We start from the raw sequence: 20,420 nt of genomic DNA, 5'->3' as shown, positions 1-20,420 counted from the left end.
GGATAATAATATTTAAGTATTATCAGATAGTATTATGATGTTATTTTATCAAAATAAAATTATAATACTACCTGATAACATCTATATACTACCATCCACACCTAATCCCGTTGAAGGTCATCCGGATGTAATATTTTTTCCACACTTAGGGGTTATTTGGTTGCAACTAGGATTTTGTTGAAATAGGATTTATTAAATTCTACAATTTGGATTTATGAAATTTTGAAAGGGTTAAATATTGAAAAACTATTTGGTATGTTCATAGATAAATTCTAATAAATCCTGAAGAAATATTTGTCAATTTCAATATGATTCACTAAATTTCTCTCTTTCCACAAACTTCAACTTCTCTAAATCTTGTAAATTCAGCTTCCTACAAGATTTATCAAATCCCAAATTTAAGGAGGCCTGCGTCACAATTATTTGTCGTTTAGCAGGATTTAGCGTAAATCCTACATACACCCTACTTAAAAGTGGCCAGCAAACATCGACTTAGCATTTAAATCTTTAATATCAAACGCACTTATCTGTAAGTAACATAATGATTGCGAGTGCAATCACTCATTCTAAGGTCGCAAGTTTAAATCGCACATATTATGCTTTGGGCTCACATTTCCCGAAAATAAAAAAATCTTTAATATCACACCATAAATAATAATATTATTATTATTTAAAAGTTGAAGACATTTTTTCATGCACAATTAAAACACCAGTGTCATGTATAAAAAAAGTTGTGATAATTAAATACATAAGGATTGTATCCTACAAATATAAATTCCTGCAATTAAACGACTATTCATTGTAAATATAAAATACATTTTGATTTTATAGATAATATCAATCATGAGTAAATAAAGAGTTTCTTTCTTCACAATACTGCAAAGAAGGAAATATTATGATGACATAAAATCTTTCCTTTTAGCTGAATTTTTAAATTAGGCATATATATTAATTAAGTTACCTTGAATAGTTTATATAGAATATTACGTATCTAAAATAGATTGTACAGACGATTATTTATTGGAATGAAAGTAAAGGAAAAGACATTCAGCCTATTTGTTCAAATTTTGATAGATAAGTCTTAACATACATGTATTATAACTAAAATTTTTAAGATATAATTTTGTGTTATGATAGACTAAAATATTAAATTTAATTGAAAATAAATGTAATGTAGATTTTTCATATATAATATTTTTTTTATCAAATATTTATTATCTCACCAAGCCATTGTGGGACTTGTAGCACACTTTCATTACTTAAAAAAATTCTTTTTTAATTCACTCGGTTACATTCTTCTAATGTAGGATTTACATACATATCATACAACCCTTACACTTCACACTAGAGAAAATCATTCGGTTACATAGAAATAGTCAAATAGCAGCTCTAAGGCCTAAAACGCCTCATTTTAGCAGCTCTGCATTTTATAGTTGATACAAACAAACGGTACAACCAAAAACACCAAATCTAATGATTAAATATGCTACTCAGCCGAACAGTGCACCAAATTCATAGCCGCATTTTCAGTAAGTGGATACAAGCTGCTGACAATTACTACAAAATTGATTCATTTAAAAACACAATCTACATCAGAATATTAAAGAGAAAAATGTCAAAATAATCCTCAACTCTTTATAAGGGGTCATTTTAGTCCCAGAATCTAAAAAAAAAAGTCAATTTAACCCCCGGACTCTTTTAACAAGGGTGAGGATTATTTCAACCTCAATTTTAAAAATTTGAGAATTAATTTGACACTCCTATTGATTCAGATTAAAATGACACATATAAACAATCAGGAGACTATTTAAACAATTCACCCGACTATCAAATAAGTAAGATCATATCTGAGATGGCAGAGCTACAGAATTGGTTGCTCTACGTCGTCGAGGCGAAGCTCGAGGCTTCATGTTCAACTTCACAGCAATATCCCTTTGTTCTTTTTGCAGAGAATTCGTTCCATCTTTCGCACTTTGAAGAGTATCTAACACGGCGAGAACATCGCGCATCTGCGGACGCTGCTTTGAATCCATGCTGATGCACTGCAAAGCGAGATTTGCTACGGTGAATGCGCCTTTCTTAGCATATTGGCCTTCCAATCTCGTGTCCATGATTCTGAACAGCTTTCGTTTGTCGCCGAGGAACGGTTTCGCCCAGTCCACTAGAATCTGTTCCGTGCTGACTTTGTTCTTATCGACGGCACGGCGTCCTGAAAGCAGTTCTAGTAGAACCACCCCAAAGCTATAGACATCAGCCCTTACTGTTAGCCTGCCTGCTAAGGTTTTGAGTTTTGTAAGAGAGAGAAGGTTTAGGATGAGGAGGAACTATTCAGAACAAATCAATATTGATTGTACATTATTGCAAAAGTCTAACATCTCCATCATCACCAGAAGCACCCCAAGTATTGGAGACTGGGTTTATAAATTGTGCTTCATTTCTCATAAAGATTGAAAACGTAGAACATGAACATCAGACACACAGTATACTTATTTATAAAATTCATGCAATCCAAATAATACAATAATATGTTTTTATATAAGGAAAAAAAATAACATCACAGAAAGAAAATATAAACAAATGGATTATTAAACAAAATTAGAAAACTTTTATTAGTCTTTTGGCTATTTGGTGGTTCACCATTCTTACAGTCATTATTTCACTTAATCCAAAACACAATAATAATTTATTATTTTTTAATCAATCGCATTGACTATGTGTTTGGCACATGTAAGATATGTGTTGAATCTATACCGTCATACTTGAATTAAAGGCTAACACTTTTCTTCCTTATCATTCCACATGGACATACAAACCCTTAATTTTCAATTTTCTCATCTTCTGTAGGTGGCATGTGTCAGACAGTACATACTTGAATTAAAGGCTAACACTCTTCTTCCTTATCACTCCACATGGACATGCATACCCTTAATTTTCAATTTTCTCATCTTCTGTAGGTGTTACTTCTAAATGTTTCATATAATTTCTACTTAATCTACGGTCAGCATATATATACATTAGTATTCTCAATTCTATCATATTCAATCTCATTATGAGTGAATTTTGCCGAATTTTTGTCTACTTCTTGCCATCATTGGATAAAATATAGACGTTATTCCCAAGAAACAAGATAGAAAGCTCATGCCATTTCTCGCTCCCACTCAAGTTAGGACTTTTTCCGTTGGCATTAGGGAATGCTCAAATGCTAACCAAGATTAAGTATAGATTCATTTCATAGATTTTGACATAAATGTTATGATCGATGGTCAAGATAACATAAAGTGCAGTATATACTTTCCACACAGTAAACATAACCTGTTGCAATATATTCCGGAGCCGCATATCCTTGTGTGCCCATCACTTGTGTGGAGACATGAGTCCTATCCCCCGTCGGTCCGGCTTTTGCCAAGCCAAAGTCAGAAAGCTTCGGATTATATTCCTGAATTTAAGTAGACAAATCATCATACTGAATCAAGGAGAAAATTTTGTGGTAAAAGAATTTGAACAATGGCTTCAAAGCATACAGAATCAAGGAGAATATTCGAAGCTTTCACATCTCGATAAATGACTTGTGATTCAGAATTATGTAAAAAAGAGAGTCCTCTCGCAGCTCCCAGTGCAACTTTGACTCTTATACCCCATGATAATGGCTCTGCACTCCCTAATTTCAAAAATAAAATGACATATAAATGGTGCAATTACAACATATTTGAAATCAAACAAATAAAGGGGAATATACATATATAAGGAAAAAAAAAATAATGGATGACTCGGAGCTTTGATAAAAATATCCACCACTTATTTTAAACTAAAAAACTTAAGGAATAGCAATATTCTTGGAGAACGCAGCATCTCACATGAGATGACAATCAGCTTCTAAAGAAAAGTTTAATTTGATAAAGCATTTTTTTCCTTCATTCATGAGTTGGGCTTCTATAGAGCCTTATAATCCTTTTACAAATAACCCCTAGACTTCTTCTATATTTCCTATTTACAATTAGATCCCTCAAAATAAGATACAAATCTCAACAACTTCAATATATTTGGTCCTTTAATGAAATATTAGAATGTTCGCAATGTATAGGATTGCATGTTTATCACTGTAAAATCACAAGCTTAGTTACTGAAAAATCAAACTCTTCTATGAGGATCTTTACCCACATCATTTCATATGAGAATGAATCATGACTCTATATTCAACATCAAGTCATAAAATGTTTGCTTTTTACATCTTTAGGTAACTAGATTACCTCCCAAAAAACACAATAGCAAAAACTTGACTTTGTCATTCAATATAGTTGACAATAGAGAAAATTTGAATACTCAAGTGTCCAGCCTGCATATGCTAAGTCCTTTCCTATTAACATATAAGATGTTTTAAAGAATGCAAAAAAGACCTTCCCAAAACTTCTATTTTGGTTTTGCATATATTGCATAACAACAGTTAAAATAAAAGAGAATACATGTTGCAAAATCAACAGATAAATTAATTTTTCAAACAATCTACAATGCTAAAAATGGACCATCAAATGATGTATATCATACTTGTCAATTATGAATGGCACCCCATAATAAAAAGGTCTCTATAGAGCCACACCGCATGACGCATGGCCATTTTAAATATAAACAGAATATTTAAAAATTATTAAAATTTTTAAGTAAATATGAAAGAATATTAAATCAAAAGATGAAATGATATGATAATAGAAATATCATAAATAATATTTAAATTTAAGTGCTCTATATCTCAATTACTTAAAATTTAAAATATTATAATTTTTTATATGTCTAATATTTTCATAAGCTTCCTTTTCATAAGTAAAACAGATATAATTTATTTCTTCAACATCATTATAATCACAAAAAACATAATCTTCATCATCATCCTCATCAAATGAATGGAGCTCACAATAATGCAAAGGACAATTAAAGCAAATTTTTGCTCCATATATATACACATGTAAGTAGGTAAGTAGGTATGTTTGTGAGCGTAAGAGTGTGTGTTTATTGTGAAATTTATATACATACCATACAATTCTTATATATTTATATATTCAACACTAAAAGTTTAATATTCAGATATATAAGATTTTGTGTCTTAGTCAAATTAAAACATATTCAAGAAAAAGTTGTATTGAACCTTATAAAAATTAGTATTAATCTTTTTTATGTGCTAATCAAAAGAATTTTAAATTTTAGATATTAGATATACAAAAATATAAAAATTAAATTTTATCTTCCTAATTATGTTATAATTTTTTTTTCATATTAAATCTAAAAAATAAACTTAGTGAAAGTCATTGGGGTAATGCGCTATACACTATTTCTCATGCATGCACAAATAGCTCGCTCTTTTGATGTGTCTCACCGCCATACAAATGGAGTTGATTAGCACCATACTCTACGGCACGTATCATTTTGCTCCATCGTCAAACATGACCTAGCTACGCCTAGGTTGTTAGCTAGTTTACAAACTAGAAGAACCTAGGTTGTTAGCTAGTTTACAAATTAGAAGACTAGTTTACTCAAGGAGATCGATGGCAAATTTTCCTAAAGGAGGCACCCCTTTCTCATTGCAAGGAAATTGCACCAAAAAAAACTAAGAAAATGTTTAGTGCATCTTAGATCTTTAGTCATAATTTTGTAAGTAGTGAGTCACTGATAACAACTTTTTACTTACTCAAATTGAGCAAAATATTATCTAAATTAACTACAAGCAGTCTGCCAACAACCGCCGCTGCACACCGGCGATTAGTGTCAGGCATCGTCGGCAGGCCACCAGTGCCTGCCCCCCAGGCCCGGCCGACGCCGACAACTGCTACCACCAGCCTCGAACACCACCCACCACCGAATACCATTGTCGTCAACTACCTCAAATACCCACCTCCGCTGCCTACAACAACACACTTGCCTCTGCCGCCATTGTCCAATACATTATTTTACTTCAAACCAAACAAGAAAAAATTTGAAGTGCTTCATTTATTTTTGCACTGAACCAAACAACGTTAAAGTATTTCAAATACAATATTTTACCCCGGTATTATATTTATTTTATAATTCATTATTTTTTCAGCAAACCAAACAACCCCAAAATATGCATCCTTTCACAAAGAAAGTGCAAACATATCGCGACACCTCCATCTCAGCAATCCAAATTTTATGTATCTCAAAAAATTATTCCCATCTTTGTAAATAAAACCTTGAGCTACTTAAGAGCCACAAATGTCAACTATAAAAAAAAAAAAAATCAAGAAAGTATGTCCAAACTATCCGTATAAATTCTTGAACCTATTTCCACATTCATAGTGATATTTGAAACCTATCTCAAGGGTATCAATATCTCGGGAATTGCATGGCTTATATCCTAAACTGTTAATTATTCTCCTTAATAAAAATTTCTTGATAAAAGATAACTCTAAAACTTGTCACACTATTGAGAAAACTTTATCCACGCATATAAAACCTGTGTAAAATGAAAATTTAAGTTCTCAAGACTAGCAATAGAAAAAAAAAACATTTCAAACTTATGAACTACTTAAATTACATGAAATTATCCCATGAAAAAATAGGTATTCTCTAGAAGTTATTAGATATATTGTAATCACTAATAATATTCCAAAATATTATTAAGGAAAGATTGTAGTGATTTTCGTATAGCTCGTTAATTGCATGCCATCAAGAATAATAAGATACAAATTCTTACTTCAAGTCCTTGTTCAATTCTACCCCACAAATGGACCCATATCCACTATTCCCTTAAAAGTCATTTGATGCTTTGTCTTTGTTCACGTACCACTACATAAATAGAACAAACTCAACCCAAAAGCCATAAGATATATATTTATTAGTTGCTCGCCTAACTAACAATGGTATAAATATTATTATCCTAAGACTAAGAAAAAGCAAAAACACTATGAACATAACCTCTTTTTTTTTAATCAACCCTTCGTTCTCAAAACTTAGTTTTAAGGAAAGAATTCTAACATTTTAATTGAATGAGTTTTTTAGAATATATGTCATACTTTTTGAGCCTACATTTCTCCTTGATGTACCCAAAACTCATCTTCCTGACCACATTAAAAAATCCCAAGATCACAAACAATGAGCAAGATACAAAATTATTATCAACAAACAAAGGTAATATAAATATCACACATCTAATCAAAACCCTGAATATCCCTCATTGTGATAGCATTTAGTTGCCATAGAGAATGTGCAAGGATCATACAAACATTACAAAGATAACCAATAAATGAGTATATCCGCTATGACAACTAATCTCCATAGGACATGCTTTTATAATAAATTTATCTAGCTTTGTCATTCCCAACAATATTTATGAAGCCTTGAAAACATATAAATGACAAGATGTTGTTCATGATGAGATACGGGGATTGAAAAGATATGGCACATGGAATCTCTTGGCTCTAACAAAGGGAACGAGTAGGTGCAAAGTAATCTTCAGTAGTAAATAAAAGGCTGATGTGTGCATTGAAAAATATAAGGTCAAACTGATTGCGAAAAGGTTTACTCAATTTTACTGAATTGGTTACAAGGAAATTACACCACTTGCTAAAATTAATTCACTTAAGAGTCATTCACTCTCCGGTTACTTATTTAGCCCGCCCCTTACACTAACTTGATATAAAAATGTCTTCCCAAGTAGATATAATGAAGATAAAGTCTACTTAACCATACAATCAGGATAAGAAACCACTGATAGTAAAGTCTACAAACTAATAAATCTTTATATGGTCTAAAACAACCAAGGAGAGCTTTCAAAAATTTATTACTAAAATTAAAAAAGTACGAGCATGCCAAAAACAACCTGATCGTGCTATTTGTGAAGGAATCATCATTGCAAGAAAGGAAAAAAAATACATTTACATATTGAATTTATAAAAGCTTTTTTCAACAAGTGGAAGCTATTAGGTCTTCCTGAAATTTTTGTGCTGCTATTTCTTGGACAAATTCTCTATTTCCTGGAAAGATAATTAGTAAGATCCAAATTAGGTCAAGACTTCGCTATATGAAATGAAATTTGCAAAACCATACAAAACATAAAAATAAAAAACCAAAATAAATTTAGTCCAGTTTTGTATCTAGCTTGACACAAAAGGTCGCCATAAACTTACCTACTTCCACTTATTGGTCAAATAATATTTTTTTTCTAAATAATAAGGGTTAAACATGTTTCATTTAATTTCATATTATCATAGGTAATTATAAATGTATGCATTAGAATATACTGGTAATGATTAACAATCAAATAGAAAATAAAAGCACTAGGTTTTTCTAAATGAAAAGGATGCTTTCATGGCAAACTGAAAAACATCCCTGATATCGTTCCATGGCTCCTAGAAGGTGTCAGATAACATAAGAAAGGGGTAGATATGTTGTTGGATAGGTAAGGAAAGCGGGAGGATGAATGTCAGTTGAAATCCGACAGGAATGGATGGATGACAACGAATCAAAAGTGAAAAATGACTATTTTCTACTATCAAACAACCATTGGCAGCAAACTGGACGATGAATAAGGCCTTAGAATGTCCGCAACTTTGATCCTATCAAACTACAGACACGTAATCAAAAGAATTCAAAGATAAAGCACTCCAATAGAAAATTTAAAAAAAAAAAACATCTCTAGATAGCTTAACAAAAAAAAAATCAGCTAAGCTTTTACATATGATATTTATACTAATAATTAAACTAAATCCTAATTAGAAGAAAAGAAATTAAAAAAATGCAGAAAAAGTAAAAAATTAAAGTGACTTGATAATAGAGCGAAAAAGTCTTGTAAGGGAAGCATAACGGGATAGAATTCCCATCAGACCCATCTCGCGATCACAATAATCACAAAAATTTGTGGTTCTATGGATCCCTGGTTGTCGCGTCATTCTCCCCAGATAGGAGGAGCTTCGTATTCATCCCATGAAGCCTCTGAAATTGATCTACCACAATTAAAATAGTCATTATCATTTTGTGTCTGAGGCAACTCTACTATAAAATTTACGCTCATGCTCACTCCAAACAGCTCTAAAACACACTCATCATTCCAAAGATTGTCCTGATAGAATAAACAGTCATCCTTTTTTGGCACAACCAGAACAGGAATTGCATCTAGGCTAATACTCTCACGAACCAAGTCTTGAGTCATTAAATCTGCAACGTGAATGACATGCTCCTTGTACTTGGTGAGCATATTTGATAAAAAGGAATGTCTGGAGAAATCAATCCTGGAATGAACTTTATCACATTTTGGACTATCATCAGTGACAGCCACCCAGAAGAAAAATTATCAATCATGATATCTAACAACTCCTTCAAGAGGGGTTTATCCTTTTTCAAGCATCTGCTACTCGAACTTAATATTTTCTATGATAATCAATGTTAATCATATTGTGATTTCTTTGCTTAGGCTCATCTTGAATCACCAACATTCCTCATCCAAAGAAAATTGAGACTCATCTCTAACATTGTCATTTTCTCTTGTTATCATCTATTTCTTCAACTGCTCTATGCTCAATAAAAGAGACATACTTTTGTTAGGGCAATATAATGCTTTGCTCCCAAAACTATGGCGCTTGACGCACTTACTGTCTGAGACTGATTTGAAAGTACTGGTTAGTTTCACCAGTCCTTCACTCTAAATTTTTTTCTACTCAAGCGGGATAGGCTTGGAAGCTCGGTTTAGTGCGCTTTTGTTGCTTGACTTGGGTTGAACTCTGATTGTAAGGAGTGGCAATCACCCGATAATATTATTTTTCACTTTTGAAACTAGGGCATGAGCATCATGTAATGTCTAATAGGATTGTAACTATACTACGTTGTCAATCAACAGGAGCTAGGGCCGTCTCCTCGGGCTCCAATAGCCCATATTTCAAGATAAGCTTCTCAAACTCAGAGTTGTGCTCCCCTACCAAGATATCTTACTACTATTAGTGATGAAGCTCAAGAACATATCATGTTTGTAATATGTTGACATCTATTTGCGCTATATTTCTCATTTTATATTGAACCAAATAGAGAATTTTACTCCTCTCTTCCTGTGATTGAAGATGCTTCAGGTTCTCCCACCATTAAGAAATAAATAAAAAATAAATAAATAAAAATTCTTTAGCTTAATAGCAGCTAGGTTGACCATTTTGTCGGATGGAATATCCTTATACTCAAAGACTCATTCCACTATCTGAAGCCACTCAATAAACACATCTATATCCATGCGACCGCCAATCATCCTTGCTTCCCCTCTAATATTCAATGTCAAATCCACGTGGCATCCTTTCTTCTTCATTGGAAACTTTCTAAAGTAAGGGATTCATTTCCTCCCCTTGATCTAGCAGTCACCATTGTGGCTACGGGTGACCTCATCTGATTGTTTTCTCTTGAAGTTGATAAGCCTCTACTGCAGTTGGAATATTTTCCATTGTATATCCTCCATAGTAAATTTCTAGGCAACTCCCTGAGGGTTTCTTCTTAGCGGCATAGCATCATTTTCTCTATATTAGGTTCTGTTGGATGTAGGATTGAAAATCAAGGTTGGTCGAGGGCTTATGTTTTGGTGTAGATGTTTTGGGAGAAATTTTTGTGGAAATAGAGTAGTTTTAAAAATTTTAGGCTTAAGACTAGGTATTACATATGAATGATTTGGGTATGGTGAAGATTTTTTTTGGCAATTTTGGATTTGGGGCAAGAAAACAAATCCTCGTAATTTTTAGTTTGCAGAGCTCTGATACCAAACTATACCGTTCTAGGGTAACTAGAATGTGTAAAAGAACACAATAAAGGGGTATGTAAGTTGTTGGATAGATAAAGAAAATGAGAGGGTGTTTGTCGGTTGAAATCCAACAAATAGGGCTAGATGAAAGCGAATCGGAAGCTGTCAAACAGCAGTACGCAGCAAATTAAATGATGAAAGAGGCCTCCGAGCATTTGAGAGATATCACCACTTTGATCCTATCATACAACAGACACGCTGCCTGAAAAAAATCCAAAAACACGACACTCTAATAGAAAAAATTAGGAGAAAAAAGCTCCAAATAACATAATAATAACCAAAAGTCTACCAACTCAGCTTTTACATAAGACATTTATACTAATAATTAAACTGAACCTTAATTAGAAGAAAGAAAAGGAAATAATGCAAAAATATAAAAAAAAAATCCAGTTGAATTGATAATAGGTTGAGAAAATCCCGTAAGCCAAGTATGACGGGACTGGATTCTTGCTTGAACCGTCTCGTGATCACAGTACTCGCAAAAAACTGCGGGTCCTTGGCTTCTGCGTCAATCCCCTTTATCAAGATATTAATTTGCAAGATATTAGTTACCACTTACTTCTAAAAAGATGATTTTCTAGGCTTCCTTTGGGCATGAATTCATAGACCAACAACCTGTCATCACCTTCCGAACAGTATCCAATTAGCTTAACCAGATTTGGGTGGCGAAGCCGTCCAAGATAATCAACCTCAGTCTGCATTCATCAGACATAAAATAACCATCAAAGCTAGAGAAAAAATTGACAAAAATTAAGTTAAGAATCATACTAGCCATTCTTTGTGGCCCTGAAAGCCCTCTGGTTTAAGCTTTTTAACAGCAACAATCATACCAACTCCAGGTTTCGATGCTGTCAAACTTTGTTCATCAATCCAACCTTTATAGACATAACCAAATCCTCCTTCCCCGAGAAGACTATCGGGGCGAAAATTCCTGGTTGCATTTTTTAATTCATTGAATGTGAAGTTCTTCAAATTTGAAGATGCTAAGATCTCGCCCTCAGTTCGTGGAGTAGGAAGAGTGTCAAAAGAACGAATTTCTTCATATGAAGGTGCAGTGAGGTTTGAAGGAGTTGAACCGATTAAGGTGGAAGGGATTGTTGATGAAATTGACTTGTGTTTTGATTGGCCTGCGACATGAGATTTAAAAGATCTGATAATACGCCATTTGCTCAAGATTTCATAATTATAAGTTGTTTATCATTTGATAATGATAAACTTTTGAATTTGAAGATGTGACTTCAAAATATCAATTGCTTGCAACTTTAAAACATAAAATTCAGATACTTAATGAGAAATACGTTGTGGAAAAAAAAGTGAAACCTAATTCAATCAGTAGAGTGAAAAAAAGAAAAGAAAATAGAAAAGAGGATCAAGAAACAAACAAAAAACACAAAATTTTTTTACAAGTTAACCCAAATGATGGCTCTTTTAACATTGCTGCAACGCAAATTTCACTACACTAAAATTTGATTGTAAGGAATATTCCTTTACTGCAAGATAAAGACAGTTCCTCCTCTTTATAAAGAAAACTATAGAAACTAAAAAATATGACAAATGTCACAAAAACACCTTAGTGAAACAACCCATGCCTTGATTAAATCTGTCTAGCGATTTCTCTAAGTACAGGAAAAAAAATTATGCTCCACCACTAAACAATATATGAAAAGTAACCCTGAAACATATGCAATCTAAATCTTTTAACTCAAAATAACTCATAAATAACATAAGAAATGGAAGAACATAAGATATTGAACCATTTAGTCATCAGCTAAATCTGGAGTTCATAAAAAATGGTCCTAAAATTCTTTTAGCAGCATTGCCATGAAGAAAATTAGCAATATGAGCAACAAAATTCTGGATCCCTTTAGCATATATTGGCAACTCGAATACACAAACACACGAACTAGAAAACAGAACATATAAGCAATTATTGACAACATGGATTAAATGACATGTCGCACTTCTTAATGTAGGAAGACAGCAGAGGTAGAAGCGGTGTTTTAAACATACAGGAGTTGGCAAGCAAAAGGAAATATATTCCTATCTTTTAGTATATAAACTGATACACCAGTAAAGGGTGTATATATAGGCTGAGTTAGTTATAGGAGGTGTTGTATTCAACTATGCAGCTTGTTACTTAAAAAGTGATCTCAAATTACAGCAATTGTCTTCCCAAGTCATGAGCACCTCAAATTCATAAGCATGTAAAGTAAAAACAATAATAATAATAATGATATTAAAATTAAAAAACAAAGTGGTATCACTCTTTTTTAAGGATCTGCTGATCTTACAACAAAGATTGCACTTTAAAAGAAGCACTTTTTTTCTCATCAGAAAGCACTCAAACTCACACACGGCCTAAAAATAAGCCCGTTTGGTCTATAAATAAAAATCCAATAAAATGAATTGTGGAATAAAATAGCTTTTGAAGCTAACCCTAAACACATTAACTACAAAGATATCCACCTAAGCAAAAATGTTTGCACATTCCAGATCTTATTACTTTCCTTTCCTGCCTAGGGTTTGCAGCTTCTACATTAATTAAGCCATAAAACTCCAAGATTTACCAAGCTTTCAAGCATGACTAACCTAATTCTAGTTGCTAAACATTCAAGCACCAGTAAAGAAATAAAAATGCCATTAAAGTTAAGAAAGCTTCCAAAAAAAGGTAAAGACAGCAACCAATGGAGAGAGGTACAGAAAGGTAGAGAAAGGATTAACCGGAAGTATTGTGAGAGCTGTGAGTTCTTCTCAATGTCGAAAGAAATTGGAAGCAGTTACCCATCGGCTAAACCCCGATAAGAACACCTTCAGAAGCCACCCATCTATAATGAAGTCCTTGATAGGAGAAGACGAATCGCCAATAAACTAGATTTTTCCTAGAATTTTCACTGCTTCCAGCGCTCAAGATTTTTGTGCATTTTTCGCGGATTTAAGAACCAGGAGAGAAGTCATGGGAGACGAGTAGCCACCGTTTCCTAACTGTAATATTCAGATAGGCGCCTCTCAATATTAAGGGAAGTGAGAAAAAAAGTGCTTGTTTTATAAATATGAACGTTTGGGTGTGAAATATGTTAATAAGTAATTTTTGAGTGCTATTTATGTAATTTTTTTTTAAATTAAAATTTAGATGCTTAATGTAATTACATAGGAATTGAGTGGGTATGTGCGTGACCCTTTCTTTACTTTTTCAAAAAAGAATATTCGTGGGTGTAAATGAAATTCTGAATTAATTTTGAGTTGAGCTTCTGTTGACTAATTAATTTAGTTTGAACTTCAGCTCAGAGGTTGACTAATTAATTGTGAAAGGATGAATGATTCCAATTGAAATATTATTATAATATATTATCAAAAAACAATATGTGGAGGCTCAATTAATATAAGAATATAGAGATATAATTATTAAGGATTTTAAATATAACTTTTTGTTGCACTCTACATTCATTCTTTTTTCTTCTTTATATTGATAGCACTTTAGTGAGTCGAGGCATGGGCTGATGAGTCGGATCATGATATGCTCAAATTTGATATGTTTAGATGTTTATTCGGTCAATCACGAGTCACCGAAGAAGCATATGTATGCTGACTCGAAGAAATTGCATTTGATCGAAAAAGTACTAGAGGTAAAAAAATGAATAGTAAAGTGTGCTGGAAGAATAATGGCAGTAGAATAATAATTATTTATTATCTTAATATTGAATGAAAAATAAACAGATAACTTAGGTAACTAAATATAAATAAGCTGGAGGAGACACCTGTACATTTTACGTGAAAAATCATTAAAATAGGAAAAGATCATGAGGTCAAGCCCAGTTGAAATTATCCACTCTGAATGATGAGTAAACAATTCAATTCTTCTTATGAATTAGAAAATATGGAATTATAAAATTATATATTCATAATCTAGTTGTAGTTCTTAGTGACGACAGACTGCAATAGTTATAATCGATTGTCGCGAAGGTAGTAGTTCATTGTGAGTGTTGTAGATTGTGGTTGTAGATCCAACTTATCGTAGAAGTTGTAACTGATAACTGTGACAGTAGTTAATCACTTGGGTCGTAGATTGTTGCTTCAAGAGCATCAGTTGGTCATAGAGGCAATAGCAGAAAATTGTGGGAGTTGTGACCACGTAGGTCATATAGGTCATAGTTGTGAGCTATGACGACATCCATGGGCTGCAGAGGATGGAGTTAGGAGTTGCACAAGCGTACCATGTAAGCCATAGTTGGACGCGTCAATGGGCCATATGGGACTGGAGTAGGGAGCTGCATGAGCATATGCGAGTTGCATTGTTACCCTATCTTTGAGATGTGTATTGGCATCAATTTTTGATGTCATGTGTGTAGGGTATCACATGGTTGTCTTGAGACGATTCATTGCTCACTCGTAGCATAATGTAGCTCAAGACACCCATCTGAGACCTCTAATACGTGTTTGGGACACGAAACTAGCGTTTGCGATGATTTAACCCCATCAGGGAGAACCCACAGTTAGACAGACTCACCTAGGACGTTTGACATATTTGGTGTCCATTATAGTATTTAGGGGTCTCTCTATATCCATTTGGAACCTATCCGGGGTCAAAGGAAGTCACCGAGCCCTCCTACGCACATTATAGATAAATTAGGGTTTGGAACTCATTACCCGCGTCATAGTTCAAAATGCTCATTGACCATAGATTCTTTAATTAATGATTGAGCAAAATACTCATTTTTGAAGTTAGGGGATCATAATATACTAATATGGGGTCTCCCATAGCTTTCAGATCGAGATAACTCTTTATCGGACGTTTCTGACGAAAAAAGCATATTCAGGGTTAGACTGACACCTAGGTGCCCAAAACAACCTCTATGTGGCTTAAAACCCGAAGGAGGAAAGCCTAGCGCTTAGGAGCCCAAACAACTAAAAATATAGTTATTTTCCCGAGGGACTGGAAACTAGGTGCCACACTAGGCGCCTGAGCACTGGGGTCGCAACATCTAGGCATTGGTCCCCTTCCACAACACATTTTTCTCATTTTTGGAGCCGATTTGACCTCGATGCACCCCCACATGTAGCCAAAAAGTGGGATATCTTTGGCTAATGTGAAGATATGCATGGGGGAGGTAAAAAGAGGCTCATGATACCTCTTTTGGAAACTTTTATGTGGCATTATGAGCCACTTTTGGTAAAATATGAGGGAAATTTTTAGTTGGGTTGGTCTATGCTTGGCTTGAGTTGATTTCCCTCTCATCATACATCATCCACATTTAATCCCCCCTTCACTTCAGATTTTGAGGTTTGTCTTGAGGGTGCTCTTGGAGACTTGAGAGCTTAGAGAAAGAAGGGGAAGCTTCATCTTCCCATTGGATAAAGCTTCTTGGAGGGAGTAAGAGAGGAAGACTCCTCACTTTCCTCAAGGAGAGAAGCCAAGGAAGTTGGCCATCTTCCAACGTCTTCGTCTTCACCTTTCTCCTTCTTCTCTGGTGACTTCTTCCTTCTCCGACTAACTTTCCAAGAAGCACGGCAAGGAGAGCATCATCCTAGCTTGGAGAAGGAAAACTCCAGTGAACTTTTCTGATGATCTCTCCGATGAAGAGAGCTTCTTCATTACTTTAGGGAAGGACTTGTATGAGCTTCTCTCCTACTTTTATGAGAGTTGCATCTGGGACACAAGCTTGTGACGTTGATTAACCACCAAGGCAGTGAGATTCCCTATAGTCCTTTGCATTTTTTTTCCTAGCCAACCCTTATAGAGAATGCTAGATTTGTGTTGTTGATTTTCTAAAGGAAGCTCTTTGTTAGGAAAGAAATTCTGGCTGAATCCTTTGTGAATGTATTTTCTTTTCTAGCCAAATCATTTCCTACTGTTATGAGAGCTTCATTTGTATGTGTGCATGGATAATGAGCCAGACTCGATAGGCGAGTGACCCCGTGTTGGTTGCGATGTATTAAAGAGCATTGCTTGTCGAATCAGTCCCGATGAGCAATACAAGTTAAAGCATTAGGATTGGCAAAAGTATGACCATGCTAATGGTCCAAGGGATCTAACATGTGCCACTTTGTATGTTACGTGTCTGTCTTTAACGAACCTTATTTTAAAAGTTAAAAAAAATATATTTTTTTATTTTTTACATCCACCATAATTTTAAAATCATGCATGTAGCAAGACAGGTCAAATATAAGGTCAACCCATTTCAAAATCCATCTTCAGAGACATGCTTTATATCCCTTAAATCTTTAGGACGAGGTCGGTGTGGTGACCCTGTCAAAGTCATATAAACCCGGAGACTTATACCGAGCACTAAGATGCTGGTTAGGACACATTCTTGTTAGATTGTGTACTAGGCTAGGAGTTAGGACGTTATGTAGCATTTTCTTATGTCATGACTATAGTTCTTTGTCAGTTTGGTTGCCCTATTTAGGCATCACCTTTTGTGTTTTTGGTGTACTTCCTGCTTATTGTTTTTATATGAATATTAGTATATTAGGTTGGCCTTCTTGCAGAGAGTCATGCCTAAAATACACATTGCACATGTAACGGGGAGGAGCAATGTAATGATTATGGACACTATAGGTGTTGCTTAGCTCCTTCCACCATACACGACTCATATGTGTTGCATGTTTGTTAGCTTTCTCGCTAACATTGTTATCATGCAAATCAAGTCTTTTATTTTTTTTCCTATGTACTTTTAGGTTCAGAGGCACCATGTAGACGGAACCAAGTGATGGAGACTAGGAGTTGCTTACTTGTGTCTCGTCCATTAATTCTAAATCTCATTTATGTATAGAATTAGAACCAGAGTGCCTAACCATCTTTTTCTTTTCTAATATATGTCACAGACCCAATGACACCGACTTTTTATTATTTTAGATTTGGCTTGTTTCATGTTTTTCTTGCATACTTGTATGCTTGCATTGGCTTCGTTGTTTTTTTGGATTGTTTGTTTTCTTTTTTTTTTGTTTTTTTTTTTTTTGGGAATCCAACGAATCACTTAATGTTGACTACGTCAACCAAAGAGCAAACTATATGTTAATTAATACAAGGGGGGAGGGGTGAGGGACTAGACATAAAGTCTACGGGCCTATTTCATGACCTAATGGTCCAATCCACATTGACTAATTTAATCAAAATTGGATGTGCTCAGAAGAAAATTAAGTCATTAGATGTCCCTAGAGCAACTTGTTAATCATCTCAAGGAATTTATTAGTTAAATTGAGGATTGAATCAAGCCAGTAAGCATCCAATGCACCATGAGCCTAGGTCAGAGTCAAGGCTTAAAGGGTGAACGAAAAGGTCACTTCAACCAACACCAAATTAAAGTCAAATTGGATTAACTAATTAAGCCAATGTAAGAAGTTATTAGACTCATTAAAGATAATTAAAATGGCTCAAGCTTTTTACAAATAAGTCCAGTGGACAACTCATGGCATGATTTATCAAATTGTTTAAATCTAACCCAAGGATAAAGTTGGTCAATCAAAGAGAGTTAGATCTCCAAGTCCAACAACATGGATCTAAGATCATCAAGGGATAACAATGAGACAATCAGAATAAATTTCCTCTTTCAAAATAATTTTATAATCATAAAAGAGAAGACTCACAATACTTATTAGGCTTAAATAATAAGCACCAAAAATTGAGACTAAAGCCCCACAATTTTAGGGTCCTAATAAACTGCCAATATTACTTTGTCGAATTTAGGAAGCTAATTTAAAAATGTAATGAAATCTAAACTTATAAAATTAAACGAAACACACTAAACCAATGTAATTTACTATATGTATATTTTTAATCACTAAATACATATAGAAAAAATTAGAGAACAAGATTTAATCATTTAGACAAGAATGACAATGATACGTATAAATCATCTAACCCTACCTTGGATTAACCATAGTTGTTCGATGCTATTCCAACTGTGAACTGCAATTGTTTCATCTACGACCTTAAGAAACGACCAAAAAAACAACTAGAGCTTCATATTATTTTCTCGCAACCCGCCAGTCAGCCAGTCAAAGTGGCGTGTTTGAGGACTCATCAAAGACTCACAAGTCAGCTCAAGTCAGTCACAACATAATTATAAACCGACTCATCAAATTTCTATTTAGAACACATAGCATCCCCAAAATCTGCATAATAATTAAAAATAAATAAATAAATAAAAACGGCAAGCTACCATCATCCCCCATTCCGGAGGACAATGATGAAGTAGAAGGAATAAGGTGAATGCTAATTAGGCTGGCTTCCATCATCTCTGTATCCAGTTTTCATACCCATAGAAAAAATGGAAACTTCAGTTGAAAGTTATGAGATAAAAAATAAATATTTGTAGAAAAGCATTTCACTTTTCTCACCTGTTTGAATCTTTAAGATGATGCATTCACACATATGCTATCAGAAAGCAGCAGTCAAAATTGACGTCTTTTCAGCTTCTGAAAATTCAGAGAACTTTTAATGCGCTAATTTTGAGATTAACATGCCATAGCAGCTGTTAACTTGACTTTAAATGCCCCAAAAATCATTTCATGTCTCTTTTTTTTCTTCATTTGCATTCTTTAATTATTCCCTCAATTCAAATAGAGGCTTGGCAAAATATTAGATGTCCAAAGCACGAGATCTTTTCTTATTATTTATTTAATTGTGTAGTTTACTTATCTGTAAAATTTTGAGGCCCCAGGCTTTGAACAAATTATGAATTAAGCGACTTGATGCGCCGTCAACAAATTTTTATCATGAGGTCTGAATCTCAAAATATCTGAAACATTCTAATTCATGACCATCCTAGCTTTGATTTCATTAAACTTATAATCAAAGTGAGCATATTGGCAAGACAAACCCAATGACTCGCACTACATAAATTTAGGTTTTTTCCGACGGCCAAAATCTGTCGGTTATTTTAAGGAAAACACCGTTGTTTTTGATGTTACTGACGATTTTAGGCTCGTAGCTAAAATGCTTGTCGATAAACCAACTGATATTTCAACAATATAAATTTACTGACGGTTATCCGACAATTTTAATATCATAGTTTTTTTCGAGAAAAATCGAGTTATCGGTAATCGTCGGTTCGTATCACCGACGGTGTCCTTCGGCAATGGCGACGACATATAAGTCAGAAAATTATCGCACCCGTCAATTTTTTAAAGAGACAAAACTGTCGGTCATACTTCATTTATGCATCCTTTTTTATAACCGACGGATTATCTATCGAAAAAGTGTGGCACCCATCGGTTTTTTGACACAGGTAAAAATAGTTGGTTAATCGTCGTTTATGCATTTTTTTTTATAGCCAACGAGTTAACTGTAGAAAAAATGTCGTGCCAGTCGTTTTTGTGTGACGCAGCTTGAGCGTCGGTTAGACTTCGATATCCGATGAAAAGCCATGGAAAACTGTAGCATAAGGAATAAATAAATAAATACTTTTTTTGTATTTATATTACCACACCTAATATCATAATATTTAATATACAATTTCAAGCGTTTAACAAAAGAACATAGTTGTCCAACAGTAATTTATTCAATCAAATAATGATATAAATAAAATGCATTTACTTTAAAATATATTCATCAATGGTTACATAAATAATATATGTCCAAATGTACATAAACATAAGAAAAAAATGAAAAAAGCCCCTCTTAATCATCCTCCTCTATCTCGTCAAC

General features: G+C 33.9%; 1 protein-coding gene across 1 annotated transcript; it reads right to left on the bottom strand.

Moving 5' to 3' along the window:
- Positions 1-1,499: 1,499 nt before the first annotated feature.
- Positions 1,500-13,768, bottom strand: LOC110021344 (probable serine/threonine-protein kinase PBL3). Its single transcript, XM_020719802.1, has 6 exons — positions 13,496-13,768; positions 11,543-11,901; positions 11,334-11,469; positions 3,522-3,658; positions 3,313-3,436; positions 1,500-2,272 (listed from the first exon to the last, which is right to left on the bottom strand). Exons 1-6 carry the CDS (start codon positions 13,557-13,559, stop codon positions 1,842-1,844), a joined length of 1,251 nt encoding a protein of 416 aa, XP_020575461.1. The 5' UTR covers positions 13,560-13,768; the 3' UTR covers positions 1,500-1,841.
- Positions 13,769-20,420: the final 6,652 nt, after the last annotated feature.

This window comes from Phalaenopsis equestris, unplaced genomic scaffold (genome assembly GCF_001263595.1).
Source record: "Phalaenopsis equestris unplaced genomic scaffold, ASM126359v1 Scaffold000134, whole genome shotgun sequence".
Lineage (NCBI taxonomy): Eukaryota > Viridiplantae > Streptophyta > Magnoliopsida > Asparagales > Orchidaceae > Phalaenopsis > Phalaenopsis equestris.
Note: the sequence above shows the minus strand (reverse complement) of the source record. Positions and strands in the feature narration are given on the sequence as shown.